General features: G+C 36.7%; 1 protein-coding gene across 2 annotated transcripts in view; it reads right to left on the bottom strand.

The window, feature by feature from the left end:
• TTC7B (tetratricopeptide repeat domain 7B) overlaps positions 1–19,203 on the bottom strand; it is a 126,812-nt gene that overhangs the window by 97,936 nt on the left and 9,673 nt on the right. For both annotated transcript variants that reach the window (XM_033062715.1, XM_033062714.2), the window contains exons 2-3: positions 11,424–11,578; positions 10,459–10,627 (exon numbers count right to left, since the gene is read on the bottom strand). In XM_033062715.1, the coding sequence (XP_032918606.1) occupies positions 10,459–10,627; positions 11,424–11,578 (324 nt within the window). The remainder of the gene's footprint in view (positions 1–10,458; positions 10,628–11,423; positions 11,579–19,203) is intronic.

Raw genomic sequence — 19,203 nt, 5'->3', positions numbered from 1 at the left:
GGTAATTTGTGTGGATCACTCCTCTCCATTCCTTCTCTCCCACACTATGAAGAGCCAATGCCCCCGAGTAACCACCTCCTACATGAAGCATATTATTCAACTGACCATTTATAGATCTGACTCAGATTTATTTTTTCTATTTTTACAATTTATGGCCTTAACAATAATATTGAAATCTGAAAAACTCACTATAAGGACATTTTCTTATTTTAGATGAGAATTTTCATTATGATAAGAAAACATCTCAGTGTTCAGCCAGAAATTTTAAGTAATGCAGCTGGGATGTACCTAAGTTGTTAGTGTTCTTTGATGAAGTACAGAATACTACTTCTTAGAGAAACACTGCTATATAACTAGCAATCACCTTTTTTTTCTGGTATGTTTATTAAACCTAGGAAATTATACATATTTTAAGCACATGACGCTTTGGAGAAGGAAGTTTATTTGGAGATCAGCCCTGAAACACTTAAAAGAATGGTTTGCATGCTGTATTTGTTTTGATGACAAAAGTAAAAATTGCAATTTAATGTTGTATTCAAAATGAAAGCATATCAACTAGAGGAGAAATCTTTCATAAATTATGCTTTTCATAATTACGATTTCATTAAAACAAGTCACTCCAGACCACTTATTTAATTTTTTTCTTAAATACAGATGAAATATAATAATAATGTATTAAAGTATATAAAAGTACTATTTAATTTTAAATAGATATACACAGCAACACAGCAATAACAATTACATAGCATACTGCCCACTTCCTCATAAGAATACTGAGAGATGATTAGAAGTTAATTAAAATGGGGATCACTATATACAAGCAAATGGCAACATATAGAATAAACATATAAAGTTCAAAAAAACACATATCACCCTAAATTATCTGCTGAAGGCTTGTCATAGAATCAGACATGTCAGTTCTCCCCTCTGTGATTCTTCTCACACCTGCCAGGCAGGAATCTGCCATTCTACCCCAAAAGGGCAGGCATTTCTTTAACTGTTTATACACTGCTCAGAGATATTTGGAAATAAAGTAAAGGTTATTGCTATAAAATGTTATTACTGCATTTGTTGTAAAGGCCATAGTTCTTTGTTTTATTCTGCATTGAAGAATATCGTGACAACTGGTAAGACAAGTTGGCTTTGATATTCAAGGCTTTTAAGTTTAAGTCCTTCCAGTTAAAATCATCTTCAGAAAAAGCTTCCAACAAACTGGGTCAGTTTTAATCTGGGAAGACACTTATACATATCTAGTCCTGATATCAAGCAAGATGACTCCTGAGGGAAAAGAAAGTGAGAAGCAGTGAAACAAATACGAGTCCATACTAATTAAGTTTACATGTTTTGCAAGGTAACTCTAAAATTGCTTGTCAACAAACAGCATTTGGACAACAAGAGAATATTCCTGATATTTAAATTACATGATAACTTGTAAAGGTTTTCCTTAGATTTTCAAGAAGTTACCCATATTTTGTAAAATATTCAGAATGCAAACAGGAAACAGTTTTATCACTTAGAATAAGTGGCGGTCTTGTGTCTATAGTCTCAAATCAGTGGCCAAGGTTACCCCAAGTAAACATGTTTTAAAAACAGAAGACCAGGTCAGCCTTACCACCACATTTGCAGAAACTGACCACTACCCAAAAAGAAGATGCCTCAGCAAGAACAAGTAACAAACTATTTTTAAGAAGTCCTCATACCAGTAGCTCATCACCCATTTCATTGGTTAAAACCAATTAAAAGTTACAATAAGGTCAAAAAGGGGATCCACAGCACTGTTCAGGTCTTTACCAAGTACTCTTACCACGCAGACCACTACTGAGATCATTCAAAATAAAAAACCAACAAAACCACAAGGGTAAGGCCTACCACACTTACAGCATTGTGTATCTGAAGATTATCCACGATCCCAGCCAGTATCTTGTCTGTATAAATTTTAGGACCACAAATAATAATGGACCCCATTGTTTACCTACTGTTTCAGTAGACAAATCAAAGGACAGAGGAAAAACACCAAACTACTGTTTCATACTTAAGTTGATAAACACGCTTTTTCAAGAGAGAGAGTTGCATCAATACATAAAGATTTCTGGGCTTGCTTCCTGTTTTCCTTACACAGACATGTAAAACCCAAGTGTATTTGAGTATACAGCACTTTGTCTTCCCTATATGACATGCAAAGTGTTGATACATGACATTGTAAGTGTTGCAAATGCTGTACACAAAAAGCCCTCTTCCACCTCCTTCTAAAGAAACTTCATGTTTAGCATATTGTTATTGCTATCAAGAAACTCCCACAGTTTATTTCTGCACTTAGAACATACACTGCTAATCCCACTGAAGGGGAGAACTAATTAAGTTCTCAATCAAAGATTTTTCTTGCTTGCAGAGAATTTTTTTAGAAAGCAAAGCATGGGGGTGTTTTTATCTTCAATTCCCTACTGATATTTGCAAAGTAATTATTATAAAGGAAAAGAGAAATAAAGAATAAAGACTAAGCAGATATATTTATAATAAACCGTCTTTTACAATTACTTCAGATACAGTGTAGTGATTTCCTATTGGTTTAGACAATTTAGGGAAATAAAAATAATTTCTCTGATTTTTAAAGTACCTTGTACTGCTCATCCCATTATGCCAAGACTCAAGGGGGAAAAAAAGTCTCCAACAACTGTCAGAATCCAAGGTCTTCTATTTTATGGCTAGTTTCATACACATGCTTTCCAGAAAAGGCACCAGGAAAAAGGCCAATTAGCACACTCTCTTAGCACACTAGATTTTAAGGGAAGTTCTTCTGGCTACCCACTCTTTTAAACATAGACTACTTAGACAGAATTAAATTCCATTCTAGACTAAACCCAGAGTAACATAAGCACAACTTTTCATGCAGAACAGAGCAGTATATCACACATGCTTAAACTGCAATGTCATTTCATTACTACAGCTTTTCTAATGCCATAGTTATGCTAGTGCTTATAAGTGTCTTGAAGTTTCTCAGAGTTAAAAAGGGAGGAGACCCAGAAACACCCACCTCTTTTTCTGAATTGAATACCTAGCAGCCAATAAAATAATAACAATATTTTGGGATTTCTTTTAACATCATCTGAGACAACTGTTGAGAAACAACTGGTCACAATTTTCCTCTAAATGTAATGCATTCCAATCATTGTATTTTCTTAAGAAAGACATTTACAATATCTTTTAAATAGAAGAGACTGGTATCTTTCCATATTATTTCTTAATAACCACATGTCAGCCAATTCTTGCTACCGTATAGCCCTTTATCAGGTCAGTATCTTATGGGGCTGAAAAAGTTCAGACTAAATGCTGGAAAAAGGACTGGTTATTGTTGCACATCCTGGAGTGAGTGAACATAATTCTGCTGAACACTCCCTCAAAGCAGAAATGCTGCACACCAGTATATGGAATGGGCATCAAGGAAGCTATTTGCTCAGAGGAAAGAAAATTATTTAACTACAGAATTTACACTGTTTGCTGTAAAGTGTCGGGATTGCTCCTACAAGGACCTCTAAGGAAAAAAGATAAAGGTCCTCTGTGATACCCATTCTTCTTGGGACATAAGAACAGAAGGTCAGATTCACTACTTTTAAATTGGAGCCCAATATTTTTTATCTCTCTTCACTCTGCCAAAGGAAGGATTCTGAAGAAATTCTAAAGACTTGGAAGAAACTAAGAATAAGACACTATCAAACTGCTCAAGTCCTAAAGAATTCTATTTTAATTCGAAACAGTATTCTCATTCAGAGTTTAGCTTTCAAATGAGAGCTAAAAGCAGCACTGAGGAAAGTAGGACAAATGTCTGGTCTCCTCCCAGACCCTGCTCCAGCAGGGCAGATGTCATAAATGTAGTCTGGGGAAAGAAAAGTTTTAATGGAGAAAATCTGAACTCCCTATGGCACAGGTCTCCTAGCCATGGTCTGCAAAATGCTCACAGACAGTCTGCAACATTTTCACAGCAAGACGGAAGGAGTGGGGGAGGGAGGGAGGGAGACCCGAGTTCTTGACCCACTGCCTAATGAGTCCAGAGATCCCCAGCACAATTACTAAATCAGCTTTCATTTAGCATTCTTCCATGAAGAGTTGCTTGGTGTCTGTTGACACAGGCTAGCAGCGCACAAGATCCCATTACAATCGCATATGATTAAAGTTAAGTGCAGCATCTTTTCTTACTTGCAAAGCAGCAATCCACATACACCTGACACCGCCACTGAACGTAATGAGTATTTCCATGTTTCTGTAAACAGAACTAATTAATAGCCAATCATTTAACTTGGTAAATGCAACATTAAATTTGAATATGGGTCAGCAGCACTAAAGACACCCTCACCTTTCTCAACATACATCATCTAAATGTAAGCACAGTTATTCAAATAAAGATGTAGGCAATAAAGATGTAAAATGATCTGCAACAATAAGGCTAAAATTTTGTAATGTTGCAATCTAACTTATAAAACAACATCCCTCACACACTTAGCAAGAATTCATTACAGTAATGCAACACAATCATCTTGACAGATAGCTGAAGTAGTCTATGAATCGATACACTATGTTAATTATAAATACATTTTCTTTACTAAAATCAAGTTTACAAAGTTGCAGACTTTAAGAAATCTCAGACCTGTAAATCGCTATGTTCCTCTATAAGCATTTTTAGAAAGGGTCAGTAATTTTTAATTCTAAATATTATGAATTAGTTTTTCCAATTATGTTTTTTGACTTAGGTAGCAGTATCAGAATTATGTTACATAAAATTTCAATAAGTTTATTTCCCAGTTAAATAAATACTTACTATTTCAGACTTCCTGACAAATTGCTCCTCCCCAAAATAACGTCTCGATATCCCACTGTGCATGCATTTCATCTCTGCTTCCATAAACAAACAAAATTGCTTAGAAACATAGGAGATACTGTCTGCACAGTATTTGAATAATGCCTATGCATGCTTTCCTGTATATTACCTCATTCATATACTGCTGAGAACTTGTAGAAACTTAATTTTTCTGTTCCCAGAGGTCACAACCCAAGGGGATTATTAGTTTCAGCCAATATTAAAATGGATTATAAATACATGCTTCTGTATGGTAACAGCACACTTTTTTTTTTCTGATTAGCCTTGCAAGAGAATAAAGTAGGAAAAGTTGGAGCTAGTAACACAAGCTTAACATGAAAAGAAAAAGACATACATACTCTTTACTTCATGGATTCATAATTTATCTTATTTCAATTCTTCATGAGTTAAAAATCCTCCTCAATCTCAGAACTGAGCACTGCCAATCAAACTGATCTAGTGATGAAAGTAAACAAATAGACCCTAAAAAGACAAACTTAACCTTTTAAACAAGGGAACTTTCTCTACCTATCAGAAAGTAGTCCTTCTTATAAGGATACTTAAACACCAAGTATTTAATACATCCAGAAATGTGCAAAACACCTCTACATTTTACTCTGAGCCAAGACTTGTCACCACAACCTCAAGTCTGTTCTTCCTCCCTCGTCCCCCTGCCCAGCCTCATTTCTTAGCTTTGCTCAATCCACATAAGACATCTCTAAGAACTGGTATTGATATCCAAGTTGTATTTGTGGTAGAAGAAAAAAAAATCTGTTTTTTTCTGCGCTGCACCTTAAAATTTCATATTAAAGGTATGACATGCTCCTCTGATCAACATGCAACAGCTTCAGGGAGGTAGCTCCAGCAATTTCATACATCTGCTCTCAGGCTAACACACTGCCACAACAGTCATGCAAACCTGCCTGTCTCCTCAGCAACGTCATTCTTTTACGCCTATTTTTCTCTCCCTCATCACACCCTCTTGAAACAAGCTGGCAACCATAGGCGTTTTGCTACAGAAAATTGTTTTATTGGATGCTTCTCCTCTGCTTATGTGTCAAATGAATTTACAAGCAGATGGGGCAAAAGCTAACCAACAGATCCAAATAAATGTTCTCATGTTTTTGCAAATACTAAGTGGTCCATTGATTTGAAAAGCTCCATCTTCTGAATTTATGTTTTATAATATATTTTAAAAATATCCCACTGTACATCTTCAAATAAGTCTTTGTATTTTAAAAAAAATATGCATTTAATACAAAAACTATGATTTTATTAACACTCTATCCCACACAACACCTTCCACATACCCATACAGAATCATTACTCAGAAACCACAGCATAGAAATTATCTATCTCCTTCCTTAAAGAAAACACTCGGTGTAATCGGAACTGCATTCTATGGGCATACACACAAAAACAGCAGTGTGAGGTCAAAAAGGTATGCTAGTCCATGAAGTTAACTATATAAAAGAAAATCATCTTCTTCTACAACTCTGTTTTAAACATGTGAATTTGAGGAAAAGTGAAGAAAGGCAGGAAAATATTGGAATTATTACCAAGTTTCTGAGGTTTTGCCTCATGCATTCACATGGTTAGTCTGCTCACTTTTGTTTTAACAGACACAGCAGCAGATACCTTTCCATCAGATCATCCTACATCTTTTCTTCAAGTCAGGATAAAGCATAAGACATCATACTGGAAGTTATTTTTGTTGCCAGAAGCCAGGAAAAAATTAAAATCAAACAACTTGTCCAGAGCTATTCAGTCTGATAAAATACAGCCATGCTTTTATCACCACACTAACAATTTTACACACTTTCCCTAGTAGGAGCAACACAAAGGAACCACTTTTCAGCACTTCTTGGGCACTGAGTGCCTGTGATTCCCTGCACACCAGAGGTGGCAAAGAGCCACATGTAAAGGAAATAGGAAATATTTCAAAAGGTAAGTTGATAGGATTTTCTTAAAATTTTGTTGAAATTTTATGATGTTGCATTTAGACAAATCTAGCAAGAAACTTTCTTTGGAAGAGCTGAAGCAGCATTCCACTAATTAGATATTTCCAAGAAAATTATAACAATCATTTAATCTTCCTTGATGGGTTTGAGAGTCTTTGAATCCTTGGTTTGACTTAATAACATTCCATATTATGCCTCTTCTCATATATAGTCTTCTAAATATGCCATCCTCAACTAAATCTGTAAGCATAAAAAATTAAAAACATTCTTTTAAAGATTTGTATATAAGAATTTAACTCATTTACGTAATAAAAGTGTGAGGACCCCCTTCATGAGTGCACCACAAGCAGTAGATGGTTTAGTTCTCTGGTTTTCCCTTCCATGTTCCAATTCCATTTTTGCTCCCCACCATTGTCACTACGGCTGTTCCTCTTTCCCTTTTTAGCTGTCAGTAGATAAAACTCCAGCAAAATTTAGCTTGAAGCTGACCCTGAATCCATTTTGTACTTTGTTGCATCCATACACACACACAGACCCTTCTTTTGCTGTGAAGAACAGAGAGACATACTTTGTATGCTCCATGAGCAGGAGTAATATGAGCCATCTGGAAAGCAGGTCATTTCCAAGGGCTTGTAGTGAGCTGTGGAACTGTCTATGGTTACAGTGCAACATGCTCATTTATGTAACAACTGTAACAACTGTAGAAGAAGAAACATGTCAACTCATGCATCCCTCTCAGTCTATCACCTCTGAGGTAACAGAATGAAACCTCACAGTGAAAAGTTAAGTACATAGAGGTGGTCCCACCTTAAATAGTGAAAAGATATTAAGGCAATAAAAATCTACATTTGTTATCTGCTCTCTGCCTTTCTCAGTGATAAGAACATCAGTATTTGACCACTACAAGACTGCACATCCACTGGAACTGGACTGAAATGGGGAAATTTCAGAAGGTATCTTTCACTGCCCCTGCATGGTGCAGCATTAAATGATGCAGCTGGGCCATGCAAACAGGCATGGACAGTCCTTCACTGCTTAATAACATGGTGCTATAACTGCCAAAGAAATAAAACCTAAATACTCTAAGAGTTTTATCTTTATATAATCTAGTTATCCCTGAACATACAGGCAGAAATAAAAATCCCAGTGAAGCACAAAATGTCTGTAAGAATAACTTGGTTTTAGTTGGGTAATACTTACAAGCCTCAGTTACCTCTGAAAAAACTCTGAATTCAGACTGTAAAGTGTACAGTCACTCTTAAAATGAGAAAGAAAAGCATCGACCAGAAATGAGGAAGAGAGTGAGAATTACATGTATACAACTAAGTAGAAACAGATGCTATTCAGTTGTCAACTATTCTAAACCTGTCCAGACTTTGAATACTAGATTTAAGACTGCTCTGTGACTACCACTTCATTCTAGAACACATAGAAGACTATATTCTTGATATCCTCTACCACGAGAAGAAAGAAAATTAATTTTTTTTTAAATTCTGAGAGGGTTGGGGTTGCTCAGCTGGAGAAGAGAAGGTTCTAGGCAGACCTTAAATCATCTTCCAGTACCTAAATGGACCTTCAAAAAAGCTGGAGAGGGACATTTTACCAGACCATGTAGGGACAGGACAAGAGATAAAGGTCTTAAATAGAAAGGGGGCAGGTTTAGATTAGCTATCAGGAAGAAATTGTCTACTGTGAGGGTGGGCATTGAAACAGGCTGTCCAGAGAAGCCATGGATGCCTCATCCCTGGGAGTGTGTGCAGCCAGGTTGGACGGGGCTTTGAGCAACCTGGTCTAGTGGAAGGAAGGTGTCTCTGCCCATAGCAGGCACTTGGAGATGATCTTTAAAGTCCCTTCCAACCCAAACCACCTTAAAATGTCATTCAAACTGGAAATGCAATAGCGAAAAACGATGACCCTGAACATGAACAAAACACAAAAGAATTCAAGTTTGCTCAGGTAAACTGGTAGCCAGTCAACCGATAGAATTGCCAAAGTAATGAAGTCCCATCAAGACAAATCAGGCCTCATATGACAGATTTCAATGTTTTAAGAATAAAATTTGAAATCAGAACTAAAAAACCCATACATCTAGACAAAAAAAATGCTGGGTTTCTGTTCTTGGGGTTTTTCTTTAAATTCTGAACCTGCAAAACATTCCAGAGTAGAAAAGGCATCTTTTTTTTATTTTCTAATACATTATATTTGAATAAAGTAAAATATATAACATTAATTTTATGTGCAAAATCTATGCCACTGTGGTTTCAACTTTTTTATATCCTTATGAGGCCAAATGAAACAGAGTTGGGAGAATTGAGCTCTGGGAAAAGATTCAATTAAATTCCTTGGAGATAAAAGTAAACATAGGTTCTTAAAGTTAATCAAGTCCATGGAAAGAACATGACAAATTCAACAGACATCCTCATAGATTAAAATACAAAACAAAAAGAACAGCCAAAATCCACAAACCTGAGTGGAAGTGTACCCCAAGCAGACACTGCTCCAAAGCCAACAGAGATGCTGTTTGAGAAAACTGAGCAGATATACATCATAAACAAGAATTCCCCCTATACTCCCACTTCCCACTTTACTCTAAATAGTGACCAGATTTATGAAGCATCCTTTTGTCTCTGATACCTGTCAGTTCCCTTGTTTCCTTGACATCTCTGTAGGACATGATTCATGCTTGTCTAATGTTTACTGGAGGACTGTGTTGGTGGAAAACAGTCATTCTCTTCCAAGACTAATATTAGAAACAATCCTTGATCAATTGTCAGTCAAAGCTATAGAAGTCTCTCACAAATTTTTTGCTGTCTTTGATACTCTTGCCATAACAAAAACTACATGAGCAACCAAATCCATGTTTAAACGCAGCAGACCAAAGCAAACATTTCACTCAGTAAATTCTAATAAACCCCTGGCATACAAACTATCATCTTCCCCAGCACACTGACCAGCCCTAAGTCTACTACAGTTTTCTAAACTGAAGTGGCACTGCCACCTTAAGACACAAGGCCAGCATTACAATTTTCACTATACTAGACCAGTAAAGAAAATGGTTTTCAATTATCTTCACTTCCTGAATTTTCTAAAAAAACTATATTCATATTAGAAAAATTCAAAAATAAAAAGGCACAAGTGATGTATTGCTTTAAGTGAGTTATCATACTATTAATACTCCTCTCAACTGAGTGGCAATTTAGATACACAACCTAGCTTAGGCTGAGCATTTCAACATTCAGTAAAAGGCATCACTCTGAATCGAAGTTCTCCATTCTGTCCACAGCCACTATAAAACTACATCGCATTTTGTAACTCTTAACTTCCAGCAACAATGATAATACTTTTAGTAACTAGCCACAGTTACTTTGACATTCATATATGAAAGGACTTTTAAATACACACACTCAAAAAATCTGATCAGATGACAGCACAGTTAGAATATTAACTGAGGCAAAACTCTCGTCAACCTATCACAAACTTGGAATAATTTTAAGGACTCAAACCATCCTCTTATTTTATCTACAAATATGGCACTCCACTACTGTGTGGATAACATTAAAACTAAAAAATTCTTCATCTTCGAACAAGATGTAAATTAACTTTTAAAAAGTTATTTCTACATTGTGATACTGGAAAGAGCAACCATACCTTTTGTAGAATATGCTTCAGCAATCATCCGTAGCCGATATGGTGGCACTGCAGTCAGCTGCAACTCATCAACACCAACTCTGGCATATGTGTTCAGAGCTTCTTTGTAATCACCTTCCACATAGTTTAATTTGGCCATTATTAGGTTAGCTTCTTGTAGGAATTCTGACTAGAAGGAAGATAAATAAGAAAGGGTTTTCCCTGAGAAAATACACCTAATTCTTTCTGATAATTATTAGGTATGTTTCCTGTCACTCCCAGAATATTTCTTCTAACAAATGAACAAAATCCTGTCTTGTGTAATATTTGAGAAGCTTGAAGTAGGGGGGAATTCACTAAATCTCGTTTCAGCAAGCTACTGAAAAGCATTACCAGTCATTTTAGATATTCACATGCCTATTAACATGTGTACCAGAAATACCTCTCAGTTGGAAACCAGCTTTGCCAGGTGATAAAACCATTCAAAGGCAGCCTATCATTACAGCTCCTCCAAAGACTTCTTTTTCTAGCACCACAAGCATAGCTGAAAATAACATAGCATCAAAACATAATGATATATGTTCCACAGCCTACATATTTAATTCACACCATTTCAAAGTATCAGGGCAGAATAAATGTCTTGAAAAAAAGAACTAATGGAGGAATGAAGAGAGGGAAAAAAAGATAAATTAATATTCCCAGAAGCCACTGAAAACAAAATGCTGCAGATGATTGTAAAATAAGCTTCTTTTGCTCTCTGAAAAGATGGATGTTGAATACAGAAGAGGTAAGCTGATGTAGTAGCTACAACAACAGTTAAGTAAAAGAAGGAACAGAATAGTTATGAACATTAGACGGCTCTGACAGAAAATGCTCTCTTGCATTAATCTCCCTTTCAGAACCTGCAAATATGATTTAAGGAACCTTTCCTCAATGCTTCAGTCAATTTTAACTTCTCTAATTCTTGCTCATGCCGACTTACATACCTTGAGATTTCCCCTATCAAGTGCTGCTGTGAGATGTTTCCTGATCTCAGTCAGCTTTGGCTGGGGGCCTCGGGGACTACTACTGTGTTTAAGAGTATTTTCCTTCAAAAATTGTTCTAGTTTGGACTCTCCAAGAAGAAGCTCTGCCATGTCATCTGTAAAAATAACAAACACAGGAAGTATTAGAAATAATTTTATTTCACTAACATTGCCTGAATTTTAAACACAAACTAACCAAAGCAAACACAATCTTAAGTATTCAGGTTTATCACATGTCATGTGGTATTCTGCTTTACTTCTCAATTTATCTTTTCCCTGTCTGATTCACTGTAGAATCAAGTCTCCTGTGCTCTAAAACAAAAAGAATTAAAACATTAACCTCAAGTCAGTATTCAACCCTTCCTCCTCAAAAAGCAGAACTTGATTCCAAAGCTTTATGTAGTTCTCTGAACAGGACAAGATACACTTCTGATATTCATTTCAATAAAGAAACTGGTTTCAAATATGAATACTACAGTGGATTAATTTATTTATTTGAAGTTACATGTCCCTCATTATGCCTGTGATCACCATCCATATCTTTTGTTAGATCTCCCTTAGACCTTTTCAAGGCTCCAGACATCAGTCTTCAGTATGACAGTCCATTTCTCATCCCTTTCCCCATTTCTTACAGCTTACCACCACTTCTCAGACCTGAAGGTACAACGGTACAATGAAATACCAGGTTGCCCAGAAAAGCTGCACCCAGCACACTTCTGAAGTTCAAGAAACTGTTAATGTTCTACCTCACCCTCAGCCAGGACCACTAAACTTATTTTACTGAAATGTCTTGAGTTTTTCCTCTAGTTACAAGAGTGCTGTAAATGTCATCACCCTTCTGGTACTTGAGAAGACCAAGCCATGTCTCGCAAACAATGTCTGAACAGAACTAGAATGAGAAGGTTCTACAGTAAATAAGAAATATTTAAGTAATGCATGAGAAACCCATTCAGCTGCAGCAGGGAACAAGTGAGCCTGTGAGGACTGAGCACATTTATGACTTAACATGGCTTACAGAGTCTTTTCTGTGTTTAGAAAACAAACAAGTAAAACACATTATATCAGAGTACAGCAAAAAGCAGGGAAAGGGGCAGTAGATGCTGTCAGCATAAGCACCTGGAGGGATCAGCACCAGGCTTTGAAATCCCTCGCCCACAGCCTCCATTGCTCCACTGCCTTGTAGCAGCAACAGTCACCAGCCCCAACAGTCAAGTCAGCTGCATTCCCCTAGGAAAGGGCCCAAGTCAGAAATCCCAGACTGCTTCCCACCCCAGCCACACAGGCTTGTATGAAGCAATTTACACTAGTTTTGCCATTCTTTCATTGAAGTCTGTTCAGCCAAAATGAAAACTAAAAGATATTTCAATGTATTAAATGAAGAAAAATAAATAAAACACATACTTCAACATTAGGGAAGTCACAGGACTATACAAAGTTCTGAGCATTTCCACAGACTACAAAACTCCTCCAGATGACATTGCACAACATTTGACTGTTCTTCTTCTAGAAATTTTTAGGTTGTTATCTACTCAACGTTTCCCTTGTTGCAATTTTTGACCATTGACTCTGACCACTGTCTCCATCCATACAGTCAGTCACTACTCATCAAGAGCTGTCTGGTTGGTTTGTCCTTGATAAACCCATGTCAACTGATCCAAATCACCTCCTTATCCTACCAGGACATACTTCCTAATCTTCTCAAGGCCTAAAGTTAGGCTGATCAACCTCCAGTCCCTGGACCCTCTTTGCAAGTGGCCATATGTACCTTTTTCCAGTCACCAAGAACTACCCTCCATCACAAGGACCTTCAAATAAATGAGTGTCCATGCAATGGCCTTGGCCAACTCTTTCACACTCTGACACAACCCATCAGCCTATCAGAGGCTTGCATTCCCCTTTGCACAACACAGTAGGGCAAAAGGTTCATTTAATGAGACCTTTCCATCAGACAGAGTTATTTTCATCAATATCAACATACTTTATGCAAGCTCTAATATATACAGTAAAAAGCACAAATGGTACAGACAATTGTAAGCGTGATAAGTAAATTTTCCAAAACAAACCAAAATGCTACCATTTTTAAAAAAAATTTTTAAATACTCAGTATCTATTTTGTTGTAGTCTGCTTTCCACATTTTCTTTCTTTTCCTTTAAACAGAGATCATAGCATAATTGATAAAAATCAACAGTTTGTGTAGCTTCAGTTTCAAGCTGTGAACTAAACAAGAAATTAAAGTGACCAAATCTAAACATGCTATTTCAGCTCAAATCTCCTTTGTAACAGACTTACTCCAAATCCCACATTTCATTACCATAGCCACAGTATTATCACAAACAAATAGTAAAATCAGATATTATGGCCAACATTACCCTGCTCAAAGATAGCTTTAGCATAATACTCTGGAGGACTGCACTTTCTGCAATTATTCCATCTCTCTGGAAATTAATCACTTTAAACTGCATGCACAGAAAAGACACCTGATTTTTTATACCAATCCAAGGCAGGCTAGGTTCAAGGAGTTTAATAGGGGCTGAGTGAAAGGCTCTCAGAGATCAGAGGCTTACAAAACTGAACTTGAGTTCACTGTATCCAATAATTTGCTTTTCAAAGACTCAGTCAGTGGGGGGGTCCTTTCAGGACAGGTATTTTACTTACAATATTCAGAAAGCTCCAGGGTCTGTTCTGAGTAAACAATTTTTATTTATGAAACTCTTTAAAAAGGGTATTAACAAACAGAGCAGATCTTAAAAACAATACTTTAGGTCAGCATGGTAATGTCCCACTTGGGAGAAGAACAATGAAGATTAATTTTGTTAATTGTATTTTTAAAGCAAAGTGGTAACTTTAAAAAAGGGTGAAAATATGCCAAACTGGTTACTTTGTGTTTTAAGGAATTTGCAAGTTGATACTTTCTCTCTGATCTGTACTCGTTGAAATCAAATTATTTCGTTTAGCAAGTAACATTTCTTTCCTTTTATTCAGTTTAATGTTTCACTGAGCAAGCTCTATTTCCAAAGAAGGTTGAGGAAACAAGATTGTCAAACATAGCAAGGAATTTATATTACACTCTAAAACAAGTGCTTTGGTTCAGGAGCTGAAATACCACCAAGGCTGTTTACAAAGAAAAGAGTGAGATCTATCATTGACATTCTTTAACACTTCAAATAGCAGAACTTCAGAAGTGCCAAAGAAAAAGTATCACATATATCTTTCTCCCTCATATGCAGCCCTTCAAGTAGGTCCTAAAAATTGTTCTGGTCCACATTCTTGTAACAAGCATTTCTTTAAGTTAAATACAGTAGATCTATCTCTAGAAAGAGGTAAGAACAACTGTACTGTTGAGGTAAGATCAGCTATCCAACAGCACCAGCTGCCAGATATGTTTTGTTTATATAAACTGCAAAATTGTCAAGGAAGTATGTGAAACAGTTAGTTTGGATTCTCACAATACATGAGGTAACAAACAGGTCAGCCACCAAATAAAAAGAAAACAGACCTCTCACTGCCTAGTACGAAAATGCATACCTTGAGGCATGAGGATTTGTAAAACAAAGTGGTGAAATGATTTTTATTAATAATGGGGAAAAGTAACCAAATAACAGCACTGGCACATGCAAGAGCAAAGTGTAGCCGTATCAGCTGCACCACAGAAAGAGGAAGACCAGCTTTAGAAGATACAGTTCTCACCCATTTGTGGGGCCACAATAGAACAAGACAGGGACAGACACAGATCTAGCACACTACAGAAAGCTTGTAAGATTATTCCTCTCTTATATACAGCAGAATTTCTCACACTGGGGAAAGGAAGAGGAGACAAACAAGAAACCGCCTCTGGAAAATTTAATTTATCCTCTCTCTCCTTTCCCTCTCTCATCCTACCCTCTTCACCCCAAGATAAGTTTCACCTCTCTGATAATGACTTGAAAACTTTAGGATGTTTCCAAAGAGAGAACATAAGCAAGAATGAAACCTTAAGTTTAAGCTGGCACATACTCTGAAACTATCCAAGCACCTTAAGATGAGAATCAAAGTAGGACCAAGGTATTTGTTCCCATCCTTGATGTGAGTCACAGAAGCTAATGATCCACACAGTAGCTAGAGATAGTCCCAGTGCAGCAACATGTATTGCCCATACTTTCCTTCAAAGGAAAGGTGGGAGAGGACAAAACAGCAGCTGCAACTTACACACAGACCCGATCGAGCAGCAAAACAAAAGCTGCTCTTCTAAGTCGTTCATATATAGCACAGCTCACCCTTTCCCTGTGTCACTGCTATAAATCATGAGACACAGTACCACGAGAGAGAGAGAGGGAGAGCGACTGTCAGGCTGGCTTTCATCACAGAAGTGCTGCACTGGTGCAGCTGCTGATGACAACACTTGAAAACAAGAGGTCACAGACTGCAAACCACAAAAGCCACTGCAAAGCAGAATTTTCTTATTTACTGAGTCACTCATCTGCTAAGTCAGTCAATAAGGGCCAGATATTGGCAACAAACTTTTAAATGAAATTATTATTGGCCGAGTACTTTATTAACAAAGCTTTATATGTGTCAACCATTCTCAGCCAGTAAGAACGACATTCAATGATGCTTGTAACAAAATTCCAGTTACATGAACATTTCTGAAGGAAACCATTTATGAAGCCATAGCTGTAGCAGAGTTTTCCATTAGTTATAGCTACCCCTTAAGACATTCTGAAAAATTGTAAGAACTGTTTGAGAAGAAATTGCTTTTCTTTTTCTTCCAGCACAGAATGAGTGATCTAGTTAGACACTTTACAGAGAGAGAACTAAACTGTATAAAGTTGATAACAGGAAGTTTAGTGTTCCTTCAGCCAGTCTAAATAGATGTTTCAGGAAAAAAAAACTGTTCAAAAACAATTTCAGTACCATGACAACCAGAATCCCACTTTTAGAAAATTGACACAATTATGGTTCAGTATAAAACTCTTGGTTAAAGGAAAGACTCCCTCTTATTCATCTATTTCTCTGCTGAAGAATTCATCAACAACAATTACTTAGCAGATTTAGGGGATATTTGATGACCTACATCACAACTGCATTGCAGAACCATTTTGGACAAGAACAGCCTAACTTGCCCATCTGTTTCTGCAACATCAAAATATCACTGAAACAATCCACCTGACTAATAGGACGTCCTCTGCCTATAATCAAAGAGCTCTGAGCACCTTGGAACCCCAAGACAAACTCAAAGATGCTTCAGGTGAAAGGCACATTTCTCTTAGCATTCAAAGCAAATACGAAAAACACAGACACTTCCTGTAAGTTGCTTTCTTTCAGCTTAGAGAAATCTTAGACACTTGTACAAAATGGCTTGGGAATTGCCTTGACATGGCTATCCCTCTTTGCAATATGGATCAATATGAATCATCTTCAAAATAAGAATACAGGCTAGCATAAATAGGGATAGGGAAATGTACACAATGACATGCCTTTGTAAAATAGTCTCTAAAAATATCATAATGAAAGCCGCTTTGCTACTTTATTTTTAATATCTGCTTTTTGAAGCAAATTCTTCACCACAGTATCAGAATCTGGAGCAGTTACTCACAGAAAAACAGAATTAAAATAGAGAATTAGTCTTTTTTTATCCTTGGTCAAGAATTATGAAGGTTACTGAAAATACTAATATTTACTTAGGTTAAAAGCACGGTCTATCTTGAAACATCCACAGAATCACATGCTAAAATGGAAAACAGTATCTTTCTGATGAATGCTACCACAACCTCCAGGCACTTGTTGAAGAACCCAGGGTTGTTAGCAGGTTAGGTGAGAAGAATATCTAGCTCTAAATTCCCTTCTAAAATTAAGTGTAAGGAGAAGGAGAAAGAAAAGAATGGCAACATTGCATACGGAAAAAAAAAATAAAAAAATAAAAAAAAAGCATAGCTGAATATGAATACAGATTAGGAGCTCTCTCTTGCCTTCAGAATCCATTCCAAGAAGTGATTTTTAAAGTTTATTCAATTCCAGAGTACACCAAGATACGTTCACAGTGAACGATGACGTGGTCTTAATAGAACTAAGGAACCTGCTTGCTACCTGTTGTTCTGTGGAGCACCAAATAACTATTTTGGTAAAGTATTACTTTTCCTGTGGTGGTTCAGATGGAAACCAAAGCAGAACACTGAAGTTTATCTAGATCATGACTACTATATATGTGGTTTCTCAAGTGTTCCTAATATTAATGCAGAAAAATTTTTAAGGGTCTGATAATTACTTTTTTCAGAAGGAAATACTTGGAAGGCATAAGGGAAACACACCTCTTGGATAACAACAGCTATCACAACTATGGCAACAACTATCAACAACCCTGCTCCAGTTATCAAGTCTCCATGCACGAGATGCTCCTCTGCAATTAAACATCCATATCATGCTGCTGTGCTACACTGGCAAGAATACACATGATCCTGTGCTAACAACAATAGTTATATGCTATTTATAGAGCCTCCCTCAACAGTTCCACACCTACAGCAGGAGAGAGTATGGAGAAAAGTACTCTTTCTTCCTCATATGCCACAAGGCATAGATTAAAAAAAAACATTTTTAGTGTTTCACTTCCCTTTCCTCTAAATTATACAGCTGCAAGAAAAGAAGTGCATAATTAGGATAAAATCTCCTACTACAATGATTGAAGCGAAGAGTCTCAACCTCAGACTCAGGCCCTGGGGATCTGAATTTAAATAGAATGTATTTAGGAATAGAAAATAAAGAGCAAAATACCTACAGAATCTGATTGGCCAAACAAACTTTAATCTTTCCTTGTAAGCAAGTAGATAAATTTAGAAGCATGTTATATCACATGATGTATCATTTCACACACTCTTCACCAAAGTCTTAAATATTTCAGGTAACTCATTTTAGATTCCACAACTGTCCAAACGCATTGAAGTCTAAAGATCATGGTTATCATTAGTCCCAAATGAAGGCACTGCATGAGGCGAGATTAATTCAATAAAGCATGAAGTTGCAAGAAAAGATGATACTGCTGCTTCCACTGCTCTGTCCTAAAGTCCAGAAAGAAAAAAAAAAATTAAAACTCAAGTCTTATCTCAGGACTATTTAAAAAAAAAAAATCAGGGTAGGAAAGGGGCAAAGGGTAAAGAGACTTCCAGGATCCCAAAGGGACCATACACTGATGTGCAGAATTCCAGGAAGTTGAGATTTGCTTTGTAAACTCCCTTGTGGTGCTTCAAGCCTTCCCAGAGGGAAATTACCTTGGGACTGAGAAAAGAAACTATTCCTACTCAATCCCTAAAATTCCTGGTCTCTCTAAAGGTAAAACTGAAGGTTCAGAGTACCTGAAAGGCTGCATGTTGCAGTACTTTATGATGATTTTTCCCTCAGACATCCAATAACATTTTGGAATATCATGGTGCCCAAATTAAAAACAAAAAAACAACCAAAAAACCACACCAACCCCCATACACACAAAAACAAACAAACAAACAAAAACAACAACAACAACAACAAAAAGGAATTTTATCAAGGAGTGGTATGCAGCAAGAAGGATTCCAAAGGGGTAAATTGTTCTATACAGTAACCAGACAAAAATTTCAGAGTGAGGTTTCCGTAAAACAGCTGAAAAGAAGAAAAATCTTGTAGCCTCCCCCAGAACATTTATTAAGAAAACCATTTAAAAATCAAGCTCTCTTCCAGAGGAGAATCTGGAAATCCTGAATCTAGAACTGATTTCATATTCACCTGGCAGAAAAAGCA

Source organism: Catharus ustulatus, chromosome 6 (assembly GCF_009819885.2).
Source record: "Catharus ustulatus isolate bCatUst1 chromosome 6, bCatUst1.pri.v2, whole genome shotgun sequence".
In the NCBI taxonomy this organism is placed as follows: domain Eukaryota; kingdom Metazoa; phylum Chordata; class Aves; order Passeriformes; family Turdidae; genus Catharus; species Catharus ustulatus.
The sequence above is the reverse complement of the archived record's forward strand: the minus strand, read 5'-3'. Positions and strand labels throughout refer to the sequence as shown.